Source organism: Gymnoscopelus braueri (assembly GCF_963280865.1).
Source record: "Gymnoscopelus braueri genome assembly, chromosome: 10".
Lineage (NCBI taxonomy): Eukaryota > Metazoa > Chordata > Actinopteri > Myctophiformes > Myctophidae > Gymnoscopelus > Gymnoscopelus braueri.
Genome location: NC_137611.1, coordinates 126,220 through 143,793, shown reverse-complemented (window position 1 = coordinate 143,793; position 17,574 = coordinate 126,220). Strand labels below are relative to the sequence as shown.

The window sequence follows — 17,574 nt, the reverse complement described above, 5'->3', positions numbered from 1 at the left end:
CAGTAGAATATAAAAACATAATCTGTACATTGAAACAAAAAAAACTATAGGATACCAGATCTACAAATGAACCTGTCATCTGTCTACATAACATGCTATCTAGATGACATTTTAGCATTTGAACAAGACTTGAATAAGGCTGTGAAAACGGCTAATCTACAAGCTCACAACGGCTGCATGCATCCCATCCGCGATTATAGCCTATATGTTTGTTGTTGATTTTCCTCTGAAGGCAACGTTACATTCAACTGTCTGTGATGATGCGTTAGCTACATGCTACATGCTAACGCTATCTGAGGGACAGAGTGAGGACCGGGGGCGGGGCTGACAGTCATAAAGTCATTAAGTCATACAAATTCGACCAGTTTTCAAAGCGGAGAATCTATTAATCATCTGTGATTTACAACAGCCGTTCTACTGAGCGCTACACGCTCATCACAATAGACACTCAGTAACCTCAGTGTTAATTAAACGCTGAGGTTTTTACTGTGTGTAAAAAACTCAGTGAGAAGCTGTGATGACATGCCTGTCTAAGACAAGTATTAGAGCAGGGGTCTTCAACAGGGGGGCCGCCAAATCTTTGTGTGATATGATATGTTTTACATTAACCACTAGCATCCCATTTCAGGAGAACTTAAGCCAAAAATAGCAGATCTACAAGCTCACAACTGAGCTTGTAGATCTGCTATTTTTGACAAAGCGGTAGACGGGTGTAGAGGGAAAAAAGAGCAGGCCAAGTTGTGGGGAAAAATGGTTTAATCTGCAGCACAATTTTATACAATATAGAGGGGGTCCCTGCTTCATCTCTCTCAGCTAGGGGGTCCTTGGCCTGAAAACGTTAAAGACCCTGTATTAGAGTATTCCTAAAACTATTCCTAAAACTATTCTTATTTTCTTTGAAACAATAAGAATCGTCTCAATTCTTATGAGGAAAATCCTGATTCACATTTGAGCAACAATCGTGCAGCACTAATCTGAAGGCACGCCCACTAATCTGAAGGCACGCCCACTAATCTGAAGGCACGCCCACTAATCTGAAGGCACGCCCACTAATCTGAAGGCACGCCCACTTGTAGCCAATGTGCATAGTTTCTCTACGCGGCTCCCGACAGATTCAAGCTCGGCTATGAATCTGTTCTTGAGAGATTAAACTGTTGAATCTGTTCTTGAGAGATTAAACTGTTGCTAACGGTGAACAGAGTTCCTTTCCGGTGTGGTTCCCAGGGAGTGGAAGTATTGTTGAAAGAAAAGAAATCTGCTCCAAAGAGGCAAATGTATTATAGTGAGCAATGAGAAGTAGACCAAACAATGGCTAAATAAACCAAGGACGTTGTGGGCAGTGTTGAACTGAAATTTTACTTGTTCTTGTTGTGTTTAACGAAACAATGAATGATAACCGGGGACACTGATAACCCACACACACAGGCTCACCAAATGTATAATAGGGAAGCTCTCTCTCTCTCTCTCTCTCTCTCTCTCTCTCTCTCTCTCATATCAGGTCAGTCTGGTGATGAAGAGTTATCTCAGTGATTAATCTCTCTCTCTATGTCTCTCTCTATGTCTCTCTCTATGTCTCTCTCTCATCAGGTCAGGTACTCTCTGCCCATGTGTCAGGGCGTGTGGTGATGAAGAGTTATCTCAGTGGGATGCCAGAGTGTAAATTCGGGATGAACGACAAGATCGTCATCGACAAGCAGGGAAAAGGCGGAGCTTCTGACGATGCGGGGAAGAGGTGAGGGGGCGGGGCATTTAGTATAGCTTTATGACATCATAGCATTATACCTGACTTACTATAAATGTCTAAAACAAGGCAAAGCCAGGTTGATTAGACCGTTCCATTTGGTTTCATGTTGAATTTGTGAAGCTGTTCATTATCTGACTTCCTTTGAAGGACAAAATATTATAGCTGCCTTACCAGTGGTAAAAGATTATATTTGTCTTTAGCAATTCATTCCCTTTTTAAGCAATTCATTCCCTTGTAAACAATTAAAAACGGTCTCTGCGCTCAGGAAATAAACATCTTGGTAGTAGGGGTGTGCCGATATATCGTCCCGCGATATATCGCGATACGTTTTCGTGACGATATGTATCGTTTTTTTTTTTTTTTCAATAATAATAATCAGGCATGCAAACAGCCCCGAGGGGAAAAGGGTGACAACATGTTTGTTTTTTTTCGGGTCAGGTGTCACACTATTGCCCTATTTGGATTCAAAACGGCTATTGTAGCTGAAAAGCTACAAGTTCGCATATCTGAATAATGCAAAAACTGAATTATTTGTTTGCATTTGCTTTTTTTCTCCCCCATATATTTTTCATAATAAAAAAGTGCGTATCGTATCGTATCGAAATCGTATCGAAGTTGTGAGCCAAATATCGTATCGTATCGTTTGGTGAAATTAGTGTATCGGCACACCCCTACTTGGTAGACACGCCCCTTTGGGTGCACGTTAGAGAATAGCAGCGTGTGTGTGCTAAATGATAAAGCTATATTTATACTTAGTCGCGCTAAGTATTATTCAAGGTGTGTGTGTGTGTGTGTGTGTGTGTGTGTGCTAAATGCTAAATGCTAGCTGTGATGTCACCAAGGCTTTACAATTTGTTTGATTTGTTTTCTTTCCTTTTTTCTTTCTTTTTGGATCCGTCCTCCTCCTTTCCCTCTCTTTCTTTTTCTATGTGCTGTATCTCAGTGATTTAGGGGGTGCAAGGTACTGTACTCAGATATATATATATATACATATATATGTATATATATTTATATATACATATACACACACACACACACACACACACACACACACACACACACACACACACACACACGTTGTTCTTCTATCTATCTTTGCTATGATTTAGTACAACAACCTTGACTGACACACACACACACACACACACACACACACACACACACACACACACACACACACCATCCACTGTCTTGTCAATGTTTATAACTAACGCCAGGAGGCTGTGTGTTTCCTTGCTATAATGTGTATTTTAGTAATGTGTTTTTTTATTAAATGTGTATTTATTAATGTGTTTTTTATTCTAATGTGTATTTTATGCATGTTTGTTTATTCTAATGTATATTGTATTCATGTTTGTTTCTTCATCGTGAAGTGTATTTTATTAATTTGATGTGAATCAAACAGCCTCCTGAAATATTGTGGTTCATAGATAGAAGTGTGTTTTATCTCCTGTTACTGAACAAACACTATAGCAATGAGTATTATCACAATATAGATCTATTTAACACTGTTACTGAACAAACACTCTATAGTAATGATTACTATCACAATATAGATCTATTTAACACTGTTACTGAACAAACACTCTATAGTAATGATTACTATCACAATATAGATCTATTTAACACTGTTACTGAACAAACACTCTATAGTAATGATTACTATCACAATATAGAGCTATTTAACACTGTTACTGAACAAACACTCTATAGTAATGATTACTATCACTATATAGAGCTATTTAACACTGTTACTGAACAAACACTCTATAGTAATGATTACTATCACAATATAGAGCTATTTAACACTGTTACTGAACAAACACTCTATAGAAATGATTACTATCACAATATAGAGCTATTTAACACTGTTACTGAACAAACACTCTATAGTAATGATTACTATCACTATATAGAGCTATTTAACACTGTTACTGAACAAACACTATAGTAATGATTAATATCACAATATAGAGCTATTTAACACTGTTACTGAACAAACACTCTATAGAAATGATTACTATCACAATATAGAGCTATTTAACACTGTTACTGAACAAACACTCTATAGTAATGAGGTGGCTAGAGGTCCCAGACTAGAGGTCCCAGGCTAGAGGTCACAGGCTAGAGGTCACAGGCTAGAGGTCACAGGCTAGAGGTCACAGGCTAGAGGTCCCAGGCTAGAGGTCCCAGGCTAGAGGTCCCAGGCTAGAGGTCACAGACTAGAGGTCACAGACTAGAGGTCCCAGACTAGAGGTCCCAGACTAGAGGTCCCAGACTAGAGGTCCCAGACTAGAGGTCCCAGACTAGAGGTCCCAGACTAGAGGTCCCAGACTAGAGGTCACAGGCTAGAGGTCCCAGGCTAGAGGTCCCAGACTAGAGGTCCCAGACTAGAGGTCCCAGACTAGAGGTCCCAGACTAGAGGTCCCAGACTAGAGGTCCCAGACTAGAGGTCCCAGACTAGAGGTCACAGACTAGAGGTCCCAGGCCTGAGCCCTCAAGCCTGAGCCCTCAACCCAACAGGCCCACTAGGCCTGTTGGGTAATCCTCCCCTGAGTACCGGGGATGTCCGTGGCTGTCGGAGCGTTCTGGTTCCCCTCAACAGACAGTGTTCTGAGCGTAACCACAACAGACAGAGTTCTGGTTCCCCTCAACAGACAGAGTTCTGGTTCCCCTCAACAGACAGTGTTGTGGTTCCCCTCAACAGACAGTGTTGTGGTTCCCCTCAACAGACAGTGTTGTGGTTCCCCTCAACAGACAGTGTTGTGGTTCCCCTCAACAGACAGTGTTGTGGTTCCCCTCAACAGACAGTGTTGTTGTTCCGCTCAACAGACAGTGTTGTGGTTCCCCTCAACAGACAGTGTTGTGGTTCCCCTCAACAGACAGTGTTGTGGTTCCCCTCAACAGACAGTGTTGTGGTTCCCCTCAACAGAAAGTGTTGTGGTTCCACTCAACAGACAGTGTTGTGGTTCCACTCAACAGACAGTGTTGTGGTTCCACTCAACAGACAGTGTTGTGGTTCCACTCAACAGACAGTGTTGTGGTTCCACTCAACAGACAGTGTTGTGGTTCCCCTCAACAGACAGTGTTCTGGTTCCCCTCAACAGACAGTGTTCTGGTTCCCCTCAACAGACAGTGTTCTGGTTCCCCTCAACAGACAGTGTTCTGGTTCCCCTCAACAGACAGTGTTGTGGTTCCCCTCAACAGACAGTGTTGTGGTTCCCCTCAACAGACAGTGTTGTGGTGGTTCCCCTCAACAGACAGTGTTGTGGTTCCCCTCAACAGACAGTGTTGTGGTTCCCCTCAACAGACAGTGTTCTGTTTCTCCTCAACAGACAGTGTTCTTGTTACCCTCAACAGACAGTGTTGCGGTTCCCCTCAACAGACAGTGTTCTGGTTCCCCTCAACAGACAGAGTTGTGGTTCCCCTCAACAGACAGAGTTGCAGTTCCCCTCAACAGACAGTGTTCTGGTTCCCCTCAACAGACAGTGTTGTGGTTCCCCTCAACAGTGTTCTGGTTACGCTCAACAGTCAGTGTTCTGGTTCCACTCAACAGACAGTGTTCTGGTTCCACTCAACAGACAGCAGTGCAGTCTTATATCATTATAGGGGAAAAAATTAAGAGACTGGAGACTCGACTCCCGTTCTGGCCCCACAGTGGTGGAATGAACTCCCCACTGATGTCAGGACAGCAGAGTCACTGATGTCAGGACAGCAGAGAAACTGATGTCAGGACAGCAGAGTCACTGATGTCAGGACAGCAGAGTCACTGATGTCAGGACAGCAGAGACACTGATGTCAGGACAGCAGAGTCACTGATGTCAGGACAGCAGAGTCACTGATGTCAGGACAGCAGAGTCACTGATGTCAGGACAGCAGAGACACTGATGTCAGGACAGCAGAGTCACTGATGTCAGGACAGCAGAGACACTGATGTCAGGACAGCAGAGACACTGATGTCAGGACAGCAGAGTCACTGATGTCAGGACAGCAGAGACACTGATGTCAGGACAGCAGAGACACTGATGTCAGGACAGCAGAGTCACTGATGTCAGGACAGCAGAGTCACTGATGTCAGGACAGCAGAGTCACTGATGTCAGGACAGCAGAGACACTGATGTCAGGACAGCAGAGTCACTGATGTCAGGACAGCAGAGTCACTGATGTCAGGACAGCAGAGACACTGATGTCAGGACAGCAGAGTCACTGATGTCAGGACAGCAGAGTCACTGATGTCAGGACAGTAGAGTCACTGATGTCAGGACAGCAGAGTCACTGATGTCAGGACAGCAGAGTCACTGCCCATCTTTCGCCGCAGGCTGAAAACCCACCTCTTAAGGAAACACTATCCTTCCTCTTCGCCCTGCCTACTTGTTAACTAGTTGTACGAACTCTTGTTTTATTGTATCTTGTTTAGTCGATACACTTATTTGTTTTAGCTCTTGCTCATTTGATTTTCCTATTTTGTTTATCTAAATCTGTTTATGAAAGTAGGTAGCTGATATATTGCACTTTTACTTTAGCGCTAGGTATACTCTCAAGAGAATGCACTTAATACTTCTGGTGATTAGTAGTTTTGTTCCCTACCTATGTTGAATGCACTTATTGTAAGTGGCTTTGGATAAAAGCGTCTGCTAAATGACCGTAATGAGACTCGACTCGCCCCTCAAAGACTTCTGACTCGACTTGGGCTCCTCCTCTTTCTATAGCAGTAGTAGTAAACATGCTGTATTGTTTCTATAGCAGCAGTAGTAGTAAACATGCTGTACTCTTGTTTCTACAGCAGCACCGGTAAACAGTCCATAGCCATTGATGACTGCACCTTCCACCAGTGTGTTCGTCTCAGCAAGTTTGACTCGGAGCGCAGCATCAGCTTCATTCCCCCTGATGGAGAATACGAGCTCATGAGGTCTGTTTAAGAAATTATGGAACCACTTTTAAATCACACCGTATATAGATAGACACAGAACATCATCTCTGATTGGTTCAGAGCACATGACATCATTGTTCCAATAAAGCACGATGGCCTTAGAAAATAATGTAGTTTTGTTTGACCTTTGACCTTCAGGTATCGCACCACTAAGGACATCATCCTACCGTTCCGGGTCATTCCTCTGGTCAGGGAGGTCGGCCGCACCAAGCTGGAGGTCAAGGTGGTCATCAAGTCCAACTTCAAACCCTCCCTATTGGCTCAGAAGATCGAGGTGAGACCCTAACCCTAGCCTCCATCTCCAGGCTTTTATTTTCCTTAGCGTTTTGCTCAAAAATAAGAGCCTGGACCAGCCTGTTTACGTTCCTGGCATAGGAAGTGTTTTATTTCCCCAACCAACCAGAGTGCAGTGGGCGTCGCTCCAAATGTTGTGACGTCAGGGCTCTCAATGCTGCACATTGGGGGAGGAGGAGGGGCGCGGGGGCCGACGGACAGATGTGAACCAATGGGATAACGCAGATTTTTTCTCTGGAGATTTTTAAACCTGCCCCACTAGACCAGATATCAGACGTGCTAAACCTACCCTAAACCTAACCCTAAACCTAACCCTAACCCTAAACCTACCCTAAACCTAACCCTAAACCTAACCCTAGACCTACCCTAACCCTAAACCTAACCCTAGACCTACCCTAAACCTAACCCTAAACCTAACCCTAGACCTACCCTAAACCTAACCCTAAACCTAACCCTAGACCTACCCTAAACCTAACCCTAGACCTACCCTAAACCTAACCCTAAACCTAACCCTAGACCTACCCTAAACCTAACCCTAGACCTACCCTAAACCTAACCCTAAACCTAACCCTAAACCTAACCCTAGACCTACCCTAAACCTAACCCTAAACCTACCCTAAACCTAAACCTAAACCTACCCTAAACCTAACCCTAAACCTAACCCTAAACCTACCCTAAACCTACCCTAAACCTACCCTAAACCTAACCCTAAACCTACCCTAAACCTAACCCTAAACCTACCCTAAACCTAAAGCCTCTGAATATAACCTGATCTGAACTAATCTAAACCAAGATGTTTGAGTTTTATTAAACCAAGATGTTAGATTGAACCAAGCTGACTGTGTTAATGTTAGGTTGTGATGTGTAGTAATGTTGTCATGTTGTGGTGTGTAGTAATGTTGTCATGTTGTGGTGTGTAGTAATGTTGTCATGTTGTGGTGTGTAGTAATGTTGTCATGTTGTGGTGTGTAGTAATGTTGTCATGTTGTGGTGTGTAGTAATGTTGTCATGTTGTGGTGTGTAGTAATGTTGTCATGTTGTGGTGTGTAGTAATGTTGTCATGTTGTGGTGTGTAGTAATGTTGTCATGTTGTGGTGTGTAGTAATGTTGTCATGTTGTGGTGTGTAGTAATGTTGTCATGTTATGTTGTGATGGCTGTAATGACTGTAATGTAATGTAATGTAAATGGTTGCAGGTGCGAATCCCCACGCCGCTCAACACCAGTGGAGTTCAGGTCATTTGTATGAAGGGAAAAGCCAAGTACAAAGCCAGTGAGAACGCAATCGTCTGGAAGTGAGTCGTAAACATTTGTTTTTATGTTTATTGTTAATATCACTAGTGATGTTTTTATGTTAACTCTCTCACTGCCAAGGACGACTTATGTGTCTTCCATACTGTGTGTGTGTGTGTGTGTGTGTGTGTGTGTAGGATCAAGCGCATGGCAGGGATGAAAGAATCTCAGATTAGCGCTGAGATTGAGCTTCTGCCCACCAATGACAAAAAGAAATGGGCCCGCCCCCCCATCTCCATGAACTTTGAGGTGAGAACACACTCTGCTCTGTGTGCAGCGTCTAAATGTGTCCTCTGCTCTGTGTGCAGCGTCTAAATGTGTCCTCTGCTCTGTGTGCAGCGTCTAAATGTGTCCTCTGCTCTGTGTGCAGCGTCTAAATGTGTCCTCTGCTCTCCAGGTTCCTTTCGCTCCCTCTGGGCTGAAGGTTCGCTACCTGAAGGTGTTTGAGTCCAAGCTGAACTACAGTGATCACGACGTCATCAAATGGGTCCGCTACATCGGCCGCTCGGGCATCTACGAGACCCGCTGCTAATGTCCGGCCACGCCCACCATGCCAGGCAGCCAACACATCTCTACCCCCTCCCCCCCCCCTCCCCTCTCTTCCAATCCCCCCTCTTTATCTCTTTTTCTCATATAATTGCTCCTCCCCCTTTCCTCCTTAAGTAATTGTGGGAGATTGAATATGTCATTTAAAGAAGTAAAATAAAGAAAAGAGTATCAGATATTATGCAACGTGTTGAAGCATTGTTATCGTGTATTTTATCTCCTTAGTGTTCTGAGTAAAACGTGTGAGGAGGGGGGAGAGGAGACACATTTCTCCAGACTCAAAAAGTTCTGCCTCCTCACCTCCTCGTCCTCCCAGTACGGCGGTGTTACTGTGAAATTGGTGACCTGCTGAATTATGTGACCAACATAAAGGTCTATGTCCAAACATACATCACTGATTAGACTAGGTTTAACTCTAGTTTAGACTAGGTTTAACTCTAGTTTAGACTAGGTTTAACTCTAGTTTAGACTAGGTTTAACTCTAGTCTACTCCATGAAGGAGGCAGAAATGTGTCTAGAAGGGCTGTGGTGTTTCTCATTAACGGGGGGGAGGGGTAATCTGCCGTTAGCGTTACAGTTCCGCTATCTAGTCTATATACAGAAATGTTATGGGAACAACATCCTGATATGTCTTCTTTGTTAGTATTTCTATTTAAGATTCTCTTGTTGTTGTGAGTGACCCTATGGTTTAATCCCCAGATATTCTTCTTCTCTGATATAAATATATAGACATTGTAATAGAAGTATCAATCGTTTCTGAACAGAGACTCGTGGACTTGGCAGTTTGTTTGTCTTTTGCTTGTTTGTTTTCGTGTGGTTCGGGTGCAGCGATCGTTAAGTCCTTTACTTCACCATGTCGTTAAGTCCTTTACTTCACCATGTCATTCCTCAAAGCAGGAAGGAGACGAGACAGATTTACAGGTGCATCAAAAAAAATAAAATGATGTCATTCAAAAGAAACTTTCCTTATATTCTAGATTTATGACACAAAGTGAATATTTCAAGTATCTCTGTTTTTGATTCTGGATGATTACAGCATACAGTATCTGTATTATTACAGCATACAGTATCTGTATTATTACAGCATACAGTATCTGTATTATTACAGCATACAGTATCTGTGTTATTACAGCATACAGTATCTGTGTTATTACAGCATACAGTATCTGTATTATTACAGCATACAGTATCTGTATTATTACAGCATACAGTATCTCATCTACGTGTGATAAATTAATTCCTTAAATCGCAATAATCACAATAATATACATTTTTGGATTAATTTGTGTCGTATGCCTTACATTCCTAATCATTCACATTCATTTTCCACTGTTATATATTTTTTATGATGCACCTGTTTACTAATGTTTGTCGGAGTGGCTCGTTGGAAATGACTGAAAGCTCATTGTACTACTGGAACTTGTACTGAAAGCGTAAAGGGAATTTAGTGACTGAAATATTTTTGTACCCCCCCCCCCCCCCACCTCTTCATGAAATAAGCTGCAGTCCAGTGGAAATGACATGAAATCAAATGGAAGGTCCCTGCATTGCATTCATTCCACCACTAATAGACCACTTGTGACATCATGTGACATCATGTGACATGTGACATCATGGCCGTTAGAACAGGGCCTGTTTGGGTGCTTTTCTGGTAAAGCAAGGCCTTCTTATTAGGGCTCCCCCTGGTGTTCACCCCCTGTCACTGTAGTTCACTGCTTCTCCATGTTTGTAGCCCTGGTGCTGTTCTGTCCAATAAAATCTGACCGTGTAACCAACCAATCCCCACTGCCGTGGCTGTGTTTTTATTTAACCAACCAATCCCCACTGCCGTGGCTGTGTTTTTATTTTACCAACCAATCCCTGTTGCCGTTTTCATTTTCATAGTTTTTCAGTAGTTTTTTCTTTAGCTCTGTTGAGAGAAACCAAGTAGCAAAATAAAGATAATTTGTTCCATCACAGGATTAGATTAGAATAGAATAGTGGGGGTGTTCTTTGTCACTGTATATGTATATGTATATAATATAAACATTCGTGCATTTATCCATCCTATGACCACTAGGAGCAGTGAGCAGCTAGCCTGGGATCAATACCATTATTTTAACTAACTACCTCTATGACTTTAGTCCTTATGTTTCATTCTTATCTCTCTACTTTGACTATCTGTCTTGTTTAGCCTAATTACATTACATTTATGATGCATTTATGTTTAGCCTAGGCAAACATCGCATCAGTGACAAGGTCCTGCAGATTCCTCCTCTACAACATCAGGAGGATTCGCCCCTTCCTCACGGAGAAGGCAGCCCAGGTGCTCATCCAGGCTCTTGTCATCTCCCGCCTGGACTACTGCAACTCCCTCCTTGCTGGTGCCCCGGCGTCTGCCATCAGACCTCTGGAGCTTGTTCAGAAAGCTGCGGCTCGTCTGGTGTTCAACCGCCCCAAGTTCTCCCACACAACTATCCTTCTCCGTTCTCTACACTGGCTCCCCGTAGCGGCTCGCATCCAGTTTAAAACCCTGGTGCTAGCCTATAGGGCAGTGAAAGGAACAGCTCCTTCTTACCTCCGGGCTATGGTCGATGCTTACACCCCTGCCCGACCACTTCGGTCTGCCACCTCGGGGCAACTGATTGCCTCGTCACTCAAGGGTCCTTCTGGTCGGTCGACACGGTCGCGACTCTTTTCTGTTCTGGCCCCACAGTGGTGGAATGAACTCCCCACTGATGTCAGGACAGCAGAGTCACTGCCCATCTTTCACCGCAGGCTGAAAACCCACCTCTTCAGGAAACACTACCCTTCCTCTCTGCCTGGCCTACTTGTTGTTAACTAGTTGTACGAACGCTTGTTTTATTGTTTTATTGGATCTTGTTTAGTCGATACACTTATTTGTTTTAGCTCCTGCTCATTTGATTTTGCTATTTTTGTCTCCTCTGTTTAAGGAAATAGGTAGCTGATATAATGCACTTTTACCTTAGCGCTAGGTATACTCTTGGTTGCTTGTTTTTACAGAAAATGCACTTCAGACTTCTGGTGATTAGTAGTTTTCGTTCCCTACCTATGTTGAATGCACTTATTGTAAGTCGCTTTGGATAAAAGTGTCTGCTAAATGACTGTAATGTAATGTAGCCTAATGTGAAGTTCTTGTACTTCAAACTTCCTCGCAGTTTGCATAACTTAAAGTATCAATTATGTATAATACTAATAGAATTAAGAATGTAATACAAATATCTAACCATATCAATCAAACAAAGTTCACCTGAAATTGAAAACATAAATGACCAAACATCACTAGAATTATTCTGTTTCAACGTGAAACATTCATTTAACAGGTCCATTGTTTTGAACTGTAAGAACAATGCACAGCACACACAGCTAAACTCACTGTGGTAACAGAAATATGAGTTGCGTACAGTAATAAACAAAAGTCACTGGTAACAGAAATATGAGTTGCGTACAGTAATAAACAACTCACTGTGGTAACAGAAATATGAGTTGCGTACAGTAATAAACAAAACTCACTGTGGTAACAGAAATATGAGTTGCGTACAGTAATAAACAACTCACTGTGGCTAACAGAAATATGAGTTGCGTACAGTAATAAGCAAAACTCACTGTGGTAACAGAAATATGAGTTGAGTACAGTAATAAGCAAAACTCACTGTGGTAACAGAAATATGAGTTGAGTACAGTAATAAACAAAACTCACTGTGGTAACAGAAATATGAGTTGCGTACAGTAATAAGCAAAACTCACTGTGGTAACAGAAATATGAGTTGAGTACAGTAATAAGCAAAACTCAGTGGTAACAGAAATATGAGTTGAGTACAGTAATAAGCAAAACTCACTGTGGTAACAGAAATATGAGTTGAGTACAGTAATAAACAAAACTCACTGTGGTAACAGAAACATGAGTTGAGTACAGTAATAAGCAAAACTCACTGTGGTAACAGAAATATGAGTTGAGTACAGTAATAAGCAAAACTCACTGTGGTAACAGAAATATGAGTTGAGTACAGTAATAAACAAAACTCACTGTGGTAACAGAAATATGAGTTGAGTACAGTAATAAGCAAAACTAACTGTGGTAACAGAAATATGAGTTGCGTACAGTAATAAGCAAAACTCACTGTGGTAACAGAAATATGAGTTGCGTACAGTAATAAGCAAAACTCACTGTAACACAGTCCTCTCTGCCTGACCTACTTGTTGTTAACTAGTTGTACGAACGCTTGTTTTCTATTGCTGTATTGTTTATTGGAGTATTGGATTGTTTATTGGATCTTGTTTAGTCGATTCACTTATTTGTTTTAGCTCATGCTCATTTGATTTAGCTATTTTGTCTCATCTGTTTAAGGAAATAGGTAGCTGATATATTGCACTTTTACCTTAGCGCTAGGTATACTCTTGGTTGCTTGTTTTTGCAGATAATGCACTTAAGACTTCTGGTGATTAGTAGTTTTCGTTCCCTACCTATGTTGAATGCACTTATTGTAAGTCGCTTTGGATAAAAGCGTCTGCTAAATGACTGTAATGTAATGTAATGTAATGTAACAGAAATATGAGTTGAGTACAGTAATAAGCAAAACTCACTGTGGTAACAGAAATATGAGTTGAGTACAGTAATAAACAAAACTCACTGTGGTAACAGAAATATGAGTTGCGTACAGTAATAAGCAAAACTCACTGGTAACAGAAATATGAGTTGAGTACAGTAATAAGCAAAACTCACTGTGGTAACAGAAATATGAGTTGAGTACAGTAATAAGCAAAACTCACTGTGGTAACAGAAATGAGTTGAGTACAGTAATAAACAAAACTCACTGTGGTAACAGAAATATGAGTTGCGTACAGTAATAAGCAAAACTCACTGGTAACAGAAATATGAGTTGAGTACAGTAATAAGCAAAACTCACTGTGGTAACAGAAATATGAGTTGCGTACAGTAATAAGCCAAACTAACTGTGGTAACAGAAATATGAGTTGTGTAGCCTACAGTAATAATATGTCCAACCAAACTTGACAGGCAGCAGATACAGTTTGATTAATTGTCCTGTTTATGGATGTATTTATTTGTCATGTTCTTGTGTGTTTTGTCCATGAATCACTATATGCTTGCCCATTTAGACACAGGAATCTTATTCTCCCAAAGGTGTTGACTGACTGTCTTCTCATGTAAATTGTAACGTCACGTCACCACAAGACAAAGGTCTCCCCTCCTGTCTCTCTCACTGGCTCTCCTGTCCTCCATGTAGTTTCCCTTCAATGGAGGGGAATTGAATTCCGCTGGTCATCGATGTCAAACTGCTGGCAGAGTGTCTCCACTTTTTTCCCCAAACAGTGCCCCTGCATCCTGTGGCCAATATTGCGGGTACAGGACTTTTAGGTCGTCAATTAACTTGTTGTATGACTTGTCTGTCTGGAATTTCCCTTGTGACAGCATGCGATTTTCCAGATTCCGTGCCAGGCTTACAAAAAACTCCCTCTGGGTCCAGGGTTCGATCACTGGCTCGTCCTGCATGTAGTGGGACGCCTTGGAATGAGTTCTCGTCAATTCCCTTCTGAGCTAATTGGCTGGTCGCGTTGACAAGGCCTCGAAGACCCTGACCTGCCGACAGATGGCTTTATGTGCCATTATGATTGAGCAGTCTCGTTTTTGGAGCTCCAGGGACAGTTCCGACAGTTCTTGTAGTGCATCAGGCATTATTCCCAAGTTGTTTACTAAAGCATATGACGAGTCGTGCTTTGCCATGCCATTGTAGGTTTCCCTGGAAGAGCTGTCACGTAAGCCATCCTCCGCTGCGTGCGTAAAATGTTTTTACACAACATAACATATATATAGTTATATATAAATGATATAATGCTGCATATAAATGACCATCAACAATAAATGCAGTTATTTATAATAAAGGTATTCAACAGACTTCTTACATTATTAATAATCATTATTATTTATTATTATTATTATTATTATTAGTAGTAGTAGTATTAAAACTCCTCTCACATCACCATAGACTTCTTACATTATTATTAGTATTATTACTATTATTACTAGTAGTAGTAAGTAGTAGTATTAAAACTCCTTTCACATCACCACAGGGTGATGTGAAATGGGCCTGTTCACATGGGCCTGTTATAGCGCCACCAGGAGGCCGATTTGTGCAAAACCAATTTCTTTATATTACTCCTACAGATTTTATCCAAAGGTCATGAAAATCGGTATACAGTATCTCTATAGTCATGTGATCAACACGGATGTGTCCGATTTCCCATATTCCATCCTCATTGGCTAAGGCTGGCTTCCAAAGTTTGCAGGATTGCTCCGTTTTCAACTAAATGCCTCAAATTATGCACTCAGCTTGCGATTTCCGTGAAATTTTACACGCACATTCCCACTATGCTGAGGAAGAAATGCCACCCCTTTCACATTGGCCTGTTATAGCGCCACCAGCAGGTCTAATTTAGCTAAACACATTTTTGGAACAAAATGCCTCAAATCATGAATGCAGTGTCCGATTGTCGTGAAAGGCCTAAGAAGAAACGGGCACCCTTTTCACAATGGCCTATTATAGCGCCACCAGGAGGCCACAATAACCTACCTGACCTGGCGGAGACCTGTGCTCCGAGGAGCACTTTTTCTAGTTATTATTATTAGTAGTAGTAGTAGTAGTAGTAGTAAGTAGTAGTAGTAGTAGTATTAGTATTAAAACTCTCACATCGCCACAGGTCATATTATGTATTTTCCTGTGTTTTTCCCCCTCATTGGTGTGAATGGTGACTGAGTGGTGGCTGAGTGAGTGACTAACTAGTATGTAGATTCTCGCAGGTGATTGGCTCCTATCTTCTTGGGCGTCACTATAAAGCTTCCTGCTTCCAGAAGTTCAGATGTCTTTCTCCTAGCCAGCCTCCAAACACCAGTGTGCTGTAATGTGTTAATGTTTATGTGTTAAAGATGTGCGTGTAGGGGTGAGGAATCTCTTATGTATTAGTAGTTGTTTTGTAGATCCCACCCTGAGGTAGTATGTATATATTGTCATGACTTTTTATCTTAAATTAGTAAATAAATTCTCAATGCTTGGGATTTTGAACATGTGTTGTCTGGCTGTTTGGGGACTGGGAAGGAGGGAGTCCACTTTTGTGTTGCGACAATAGGCTCCCCTAGGCCGGGTCGTAACACTTCTTACATTATTATTATTATTAGTAGTAGTAGTAGTATTAAAACTCTCACATCGCCACATACAGACTCTTACATTTTATAACATTATTTATCCTCATTTTACAGCTCAACGCACAATATATGCAAAATATAGGCTTTGCTGCCCTCTTGTGGTGACAACGGACAATTGCAGAATACATAAATATGTCCAGTGATTTACTTGTAGAACTCTTCATATTTATATTATAATATTATAACAACAATATTAAAATATTATATCTATAATATAACAACAATATTATAATATTATAACTATAATATTATATTATAACAACAATATTATAACTATAATATTATAATATAACTATAATATTATAATATAACTATAATATTATAACTATAATATTAAAATAATATAACTATAATATTATAATATAACTATAATATTATAATATAACTATAATATTATAATATTATAACTATAATATTAAAATAATATAACTATAATATTATAATATAACTATAATATTATAACTATAATATTATAATATAACTATAATATTATAATATTATAACTATAATATTAAAATAATATAACTATAATATTATAATATAACTATAATATTATAACTATAATATTATAATATAACTATAATATTATAATATTATAACTATAATATTATAATATAACTATAATATTATAATATTATAACTACAAAACATACTGGTTCATCATTATGGAACGTATAAAAATATTTAAACTCATCGTGTGTCAATATTTTATAATCTGTTAAATCATCATTATGGATTAGATTAACAGTAGAATAATATTTAAACTAATATTTTATAATCTGTTAAATCATCATTATAGATTATATTAACAGTAGAATAATATTTAAACTAATATTTTATAATCTGTTAAATCATCATTATAGATTAGATTAACAGTAGAATAATATTTAAACTAATATTTTATAATCTGTTAAATCATTCTGGATTAGATTAACAGTAGAATAATATTTAAACTAATATTTTATAATCTGTTAAATCATTCTGGATTAGATCAACAGTAGAATAATATTTAAACCAATATTTTATAATCTGTTAAATCATCATTATGGATTAAATTAACAGTAGAATAATATTTAATTATTTTTTGCGTCACAATGCGACTCAAAGCACAGAGTGTGGAGGCAACAATGAACCACAGGAGGGCGACACTGAGCCGTTGTCCTTTCTCAGTGTCGAAGAAGGAGACGCCAATAGCAGATCTACAAGCCCACAACACGCTGCATCCGACACGCGTTGTGGGCTTGTAGATCGGCTATTTTGGGCGCTCGACACCGTCATACCACGGTTGAAAGAGCTGCGGACTGGTTTTGTTGTGACACACTGGGTCCGTCAGTAAAATACATCCATGTAGAAACAATGTGTTCCTTCAAGTGGTTCCAGGTTAGCCTGGTAAACCCTCCCTCCGGAAATCTCAATTCCATTTAATTTCAGGAGTGAGTCTGGCCTGATCCGCCTGTCTGCAATATTGGCTGTGCTGGAGTTGGGCGGGAGTAATACCGTTGACTGACAACCCCTTCAGCCAATGATAATTTTTCCCCTTCAGCCAATCA

General features: G+C 40.5%; 1 protein-coding gene across 1 annotated transcript in view; it reads left to right on the top strand.

Moving 5' to 3' along the window:
- LOC308094206 (AP-2 complex subunit mu-A-like) overlaps positions 1 to 10,585 on the top strand; it is a 33,802-nt gene extending 23,217 nt beyond the window's left edge. The window contains exons 7-12 of the mRNA XM_080440713.1: positions 1,588 to 1,732; positions 6,528 to 6,653; positions 6,813 to 6,948; positions 8,164 to 8,261; positions 8,397 to 8,508; positions 8,657 to 10,585. Of these exons, the coding sequence (XP_080296839.1) occupies positions 1,588 to 1,732; positions 6,528 to 6,653; positions 6,813 to 6,948; positions 8,164 to 8,261; positions 8,397 to 8,508; positions 8,657 to 8,791 (752 nt within the window). The 3' untranslated portion in view covers positions 8,792 to 10,585. The remainder of the gene's footprint in view (positions 1 to 1,587; positions 1,733 to 6,527; positions 6,654 to 6,812; positions 6,949 to 8,163; positions 8,262 to 8,396; positions 8,509 to 8,656) is intronic.
- The last annotated feature ends 6,989 nt before the right edge of the window (positions 10,586 to 17,574 follow it).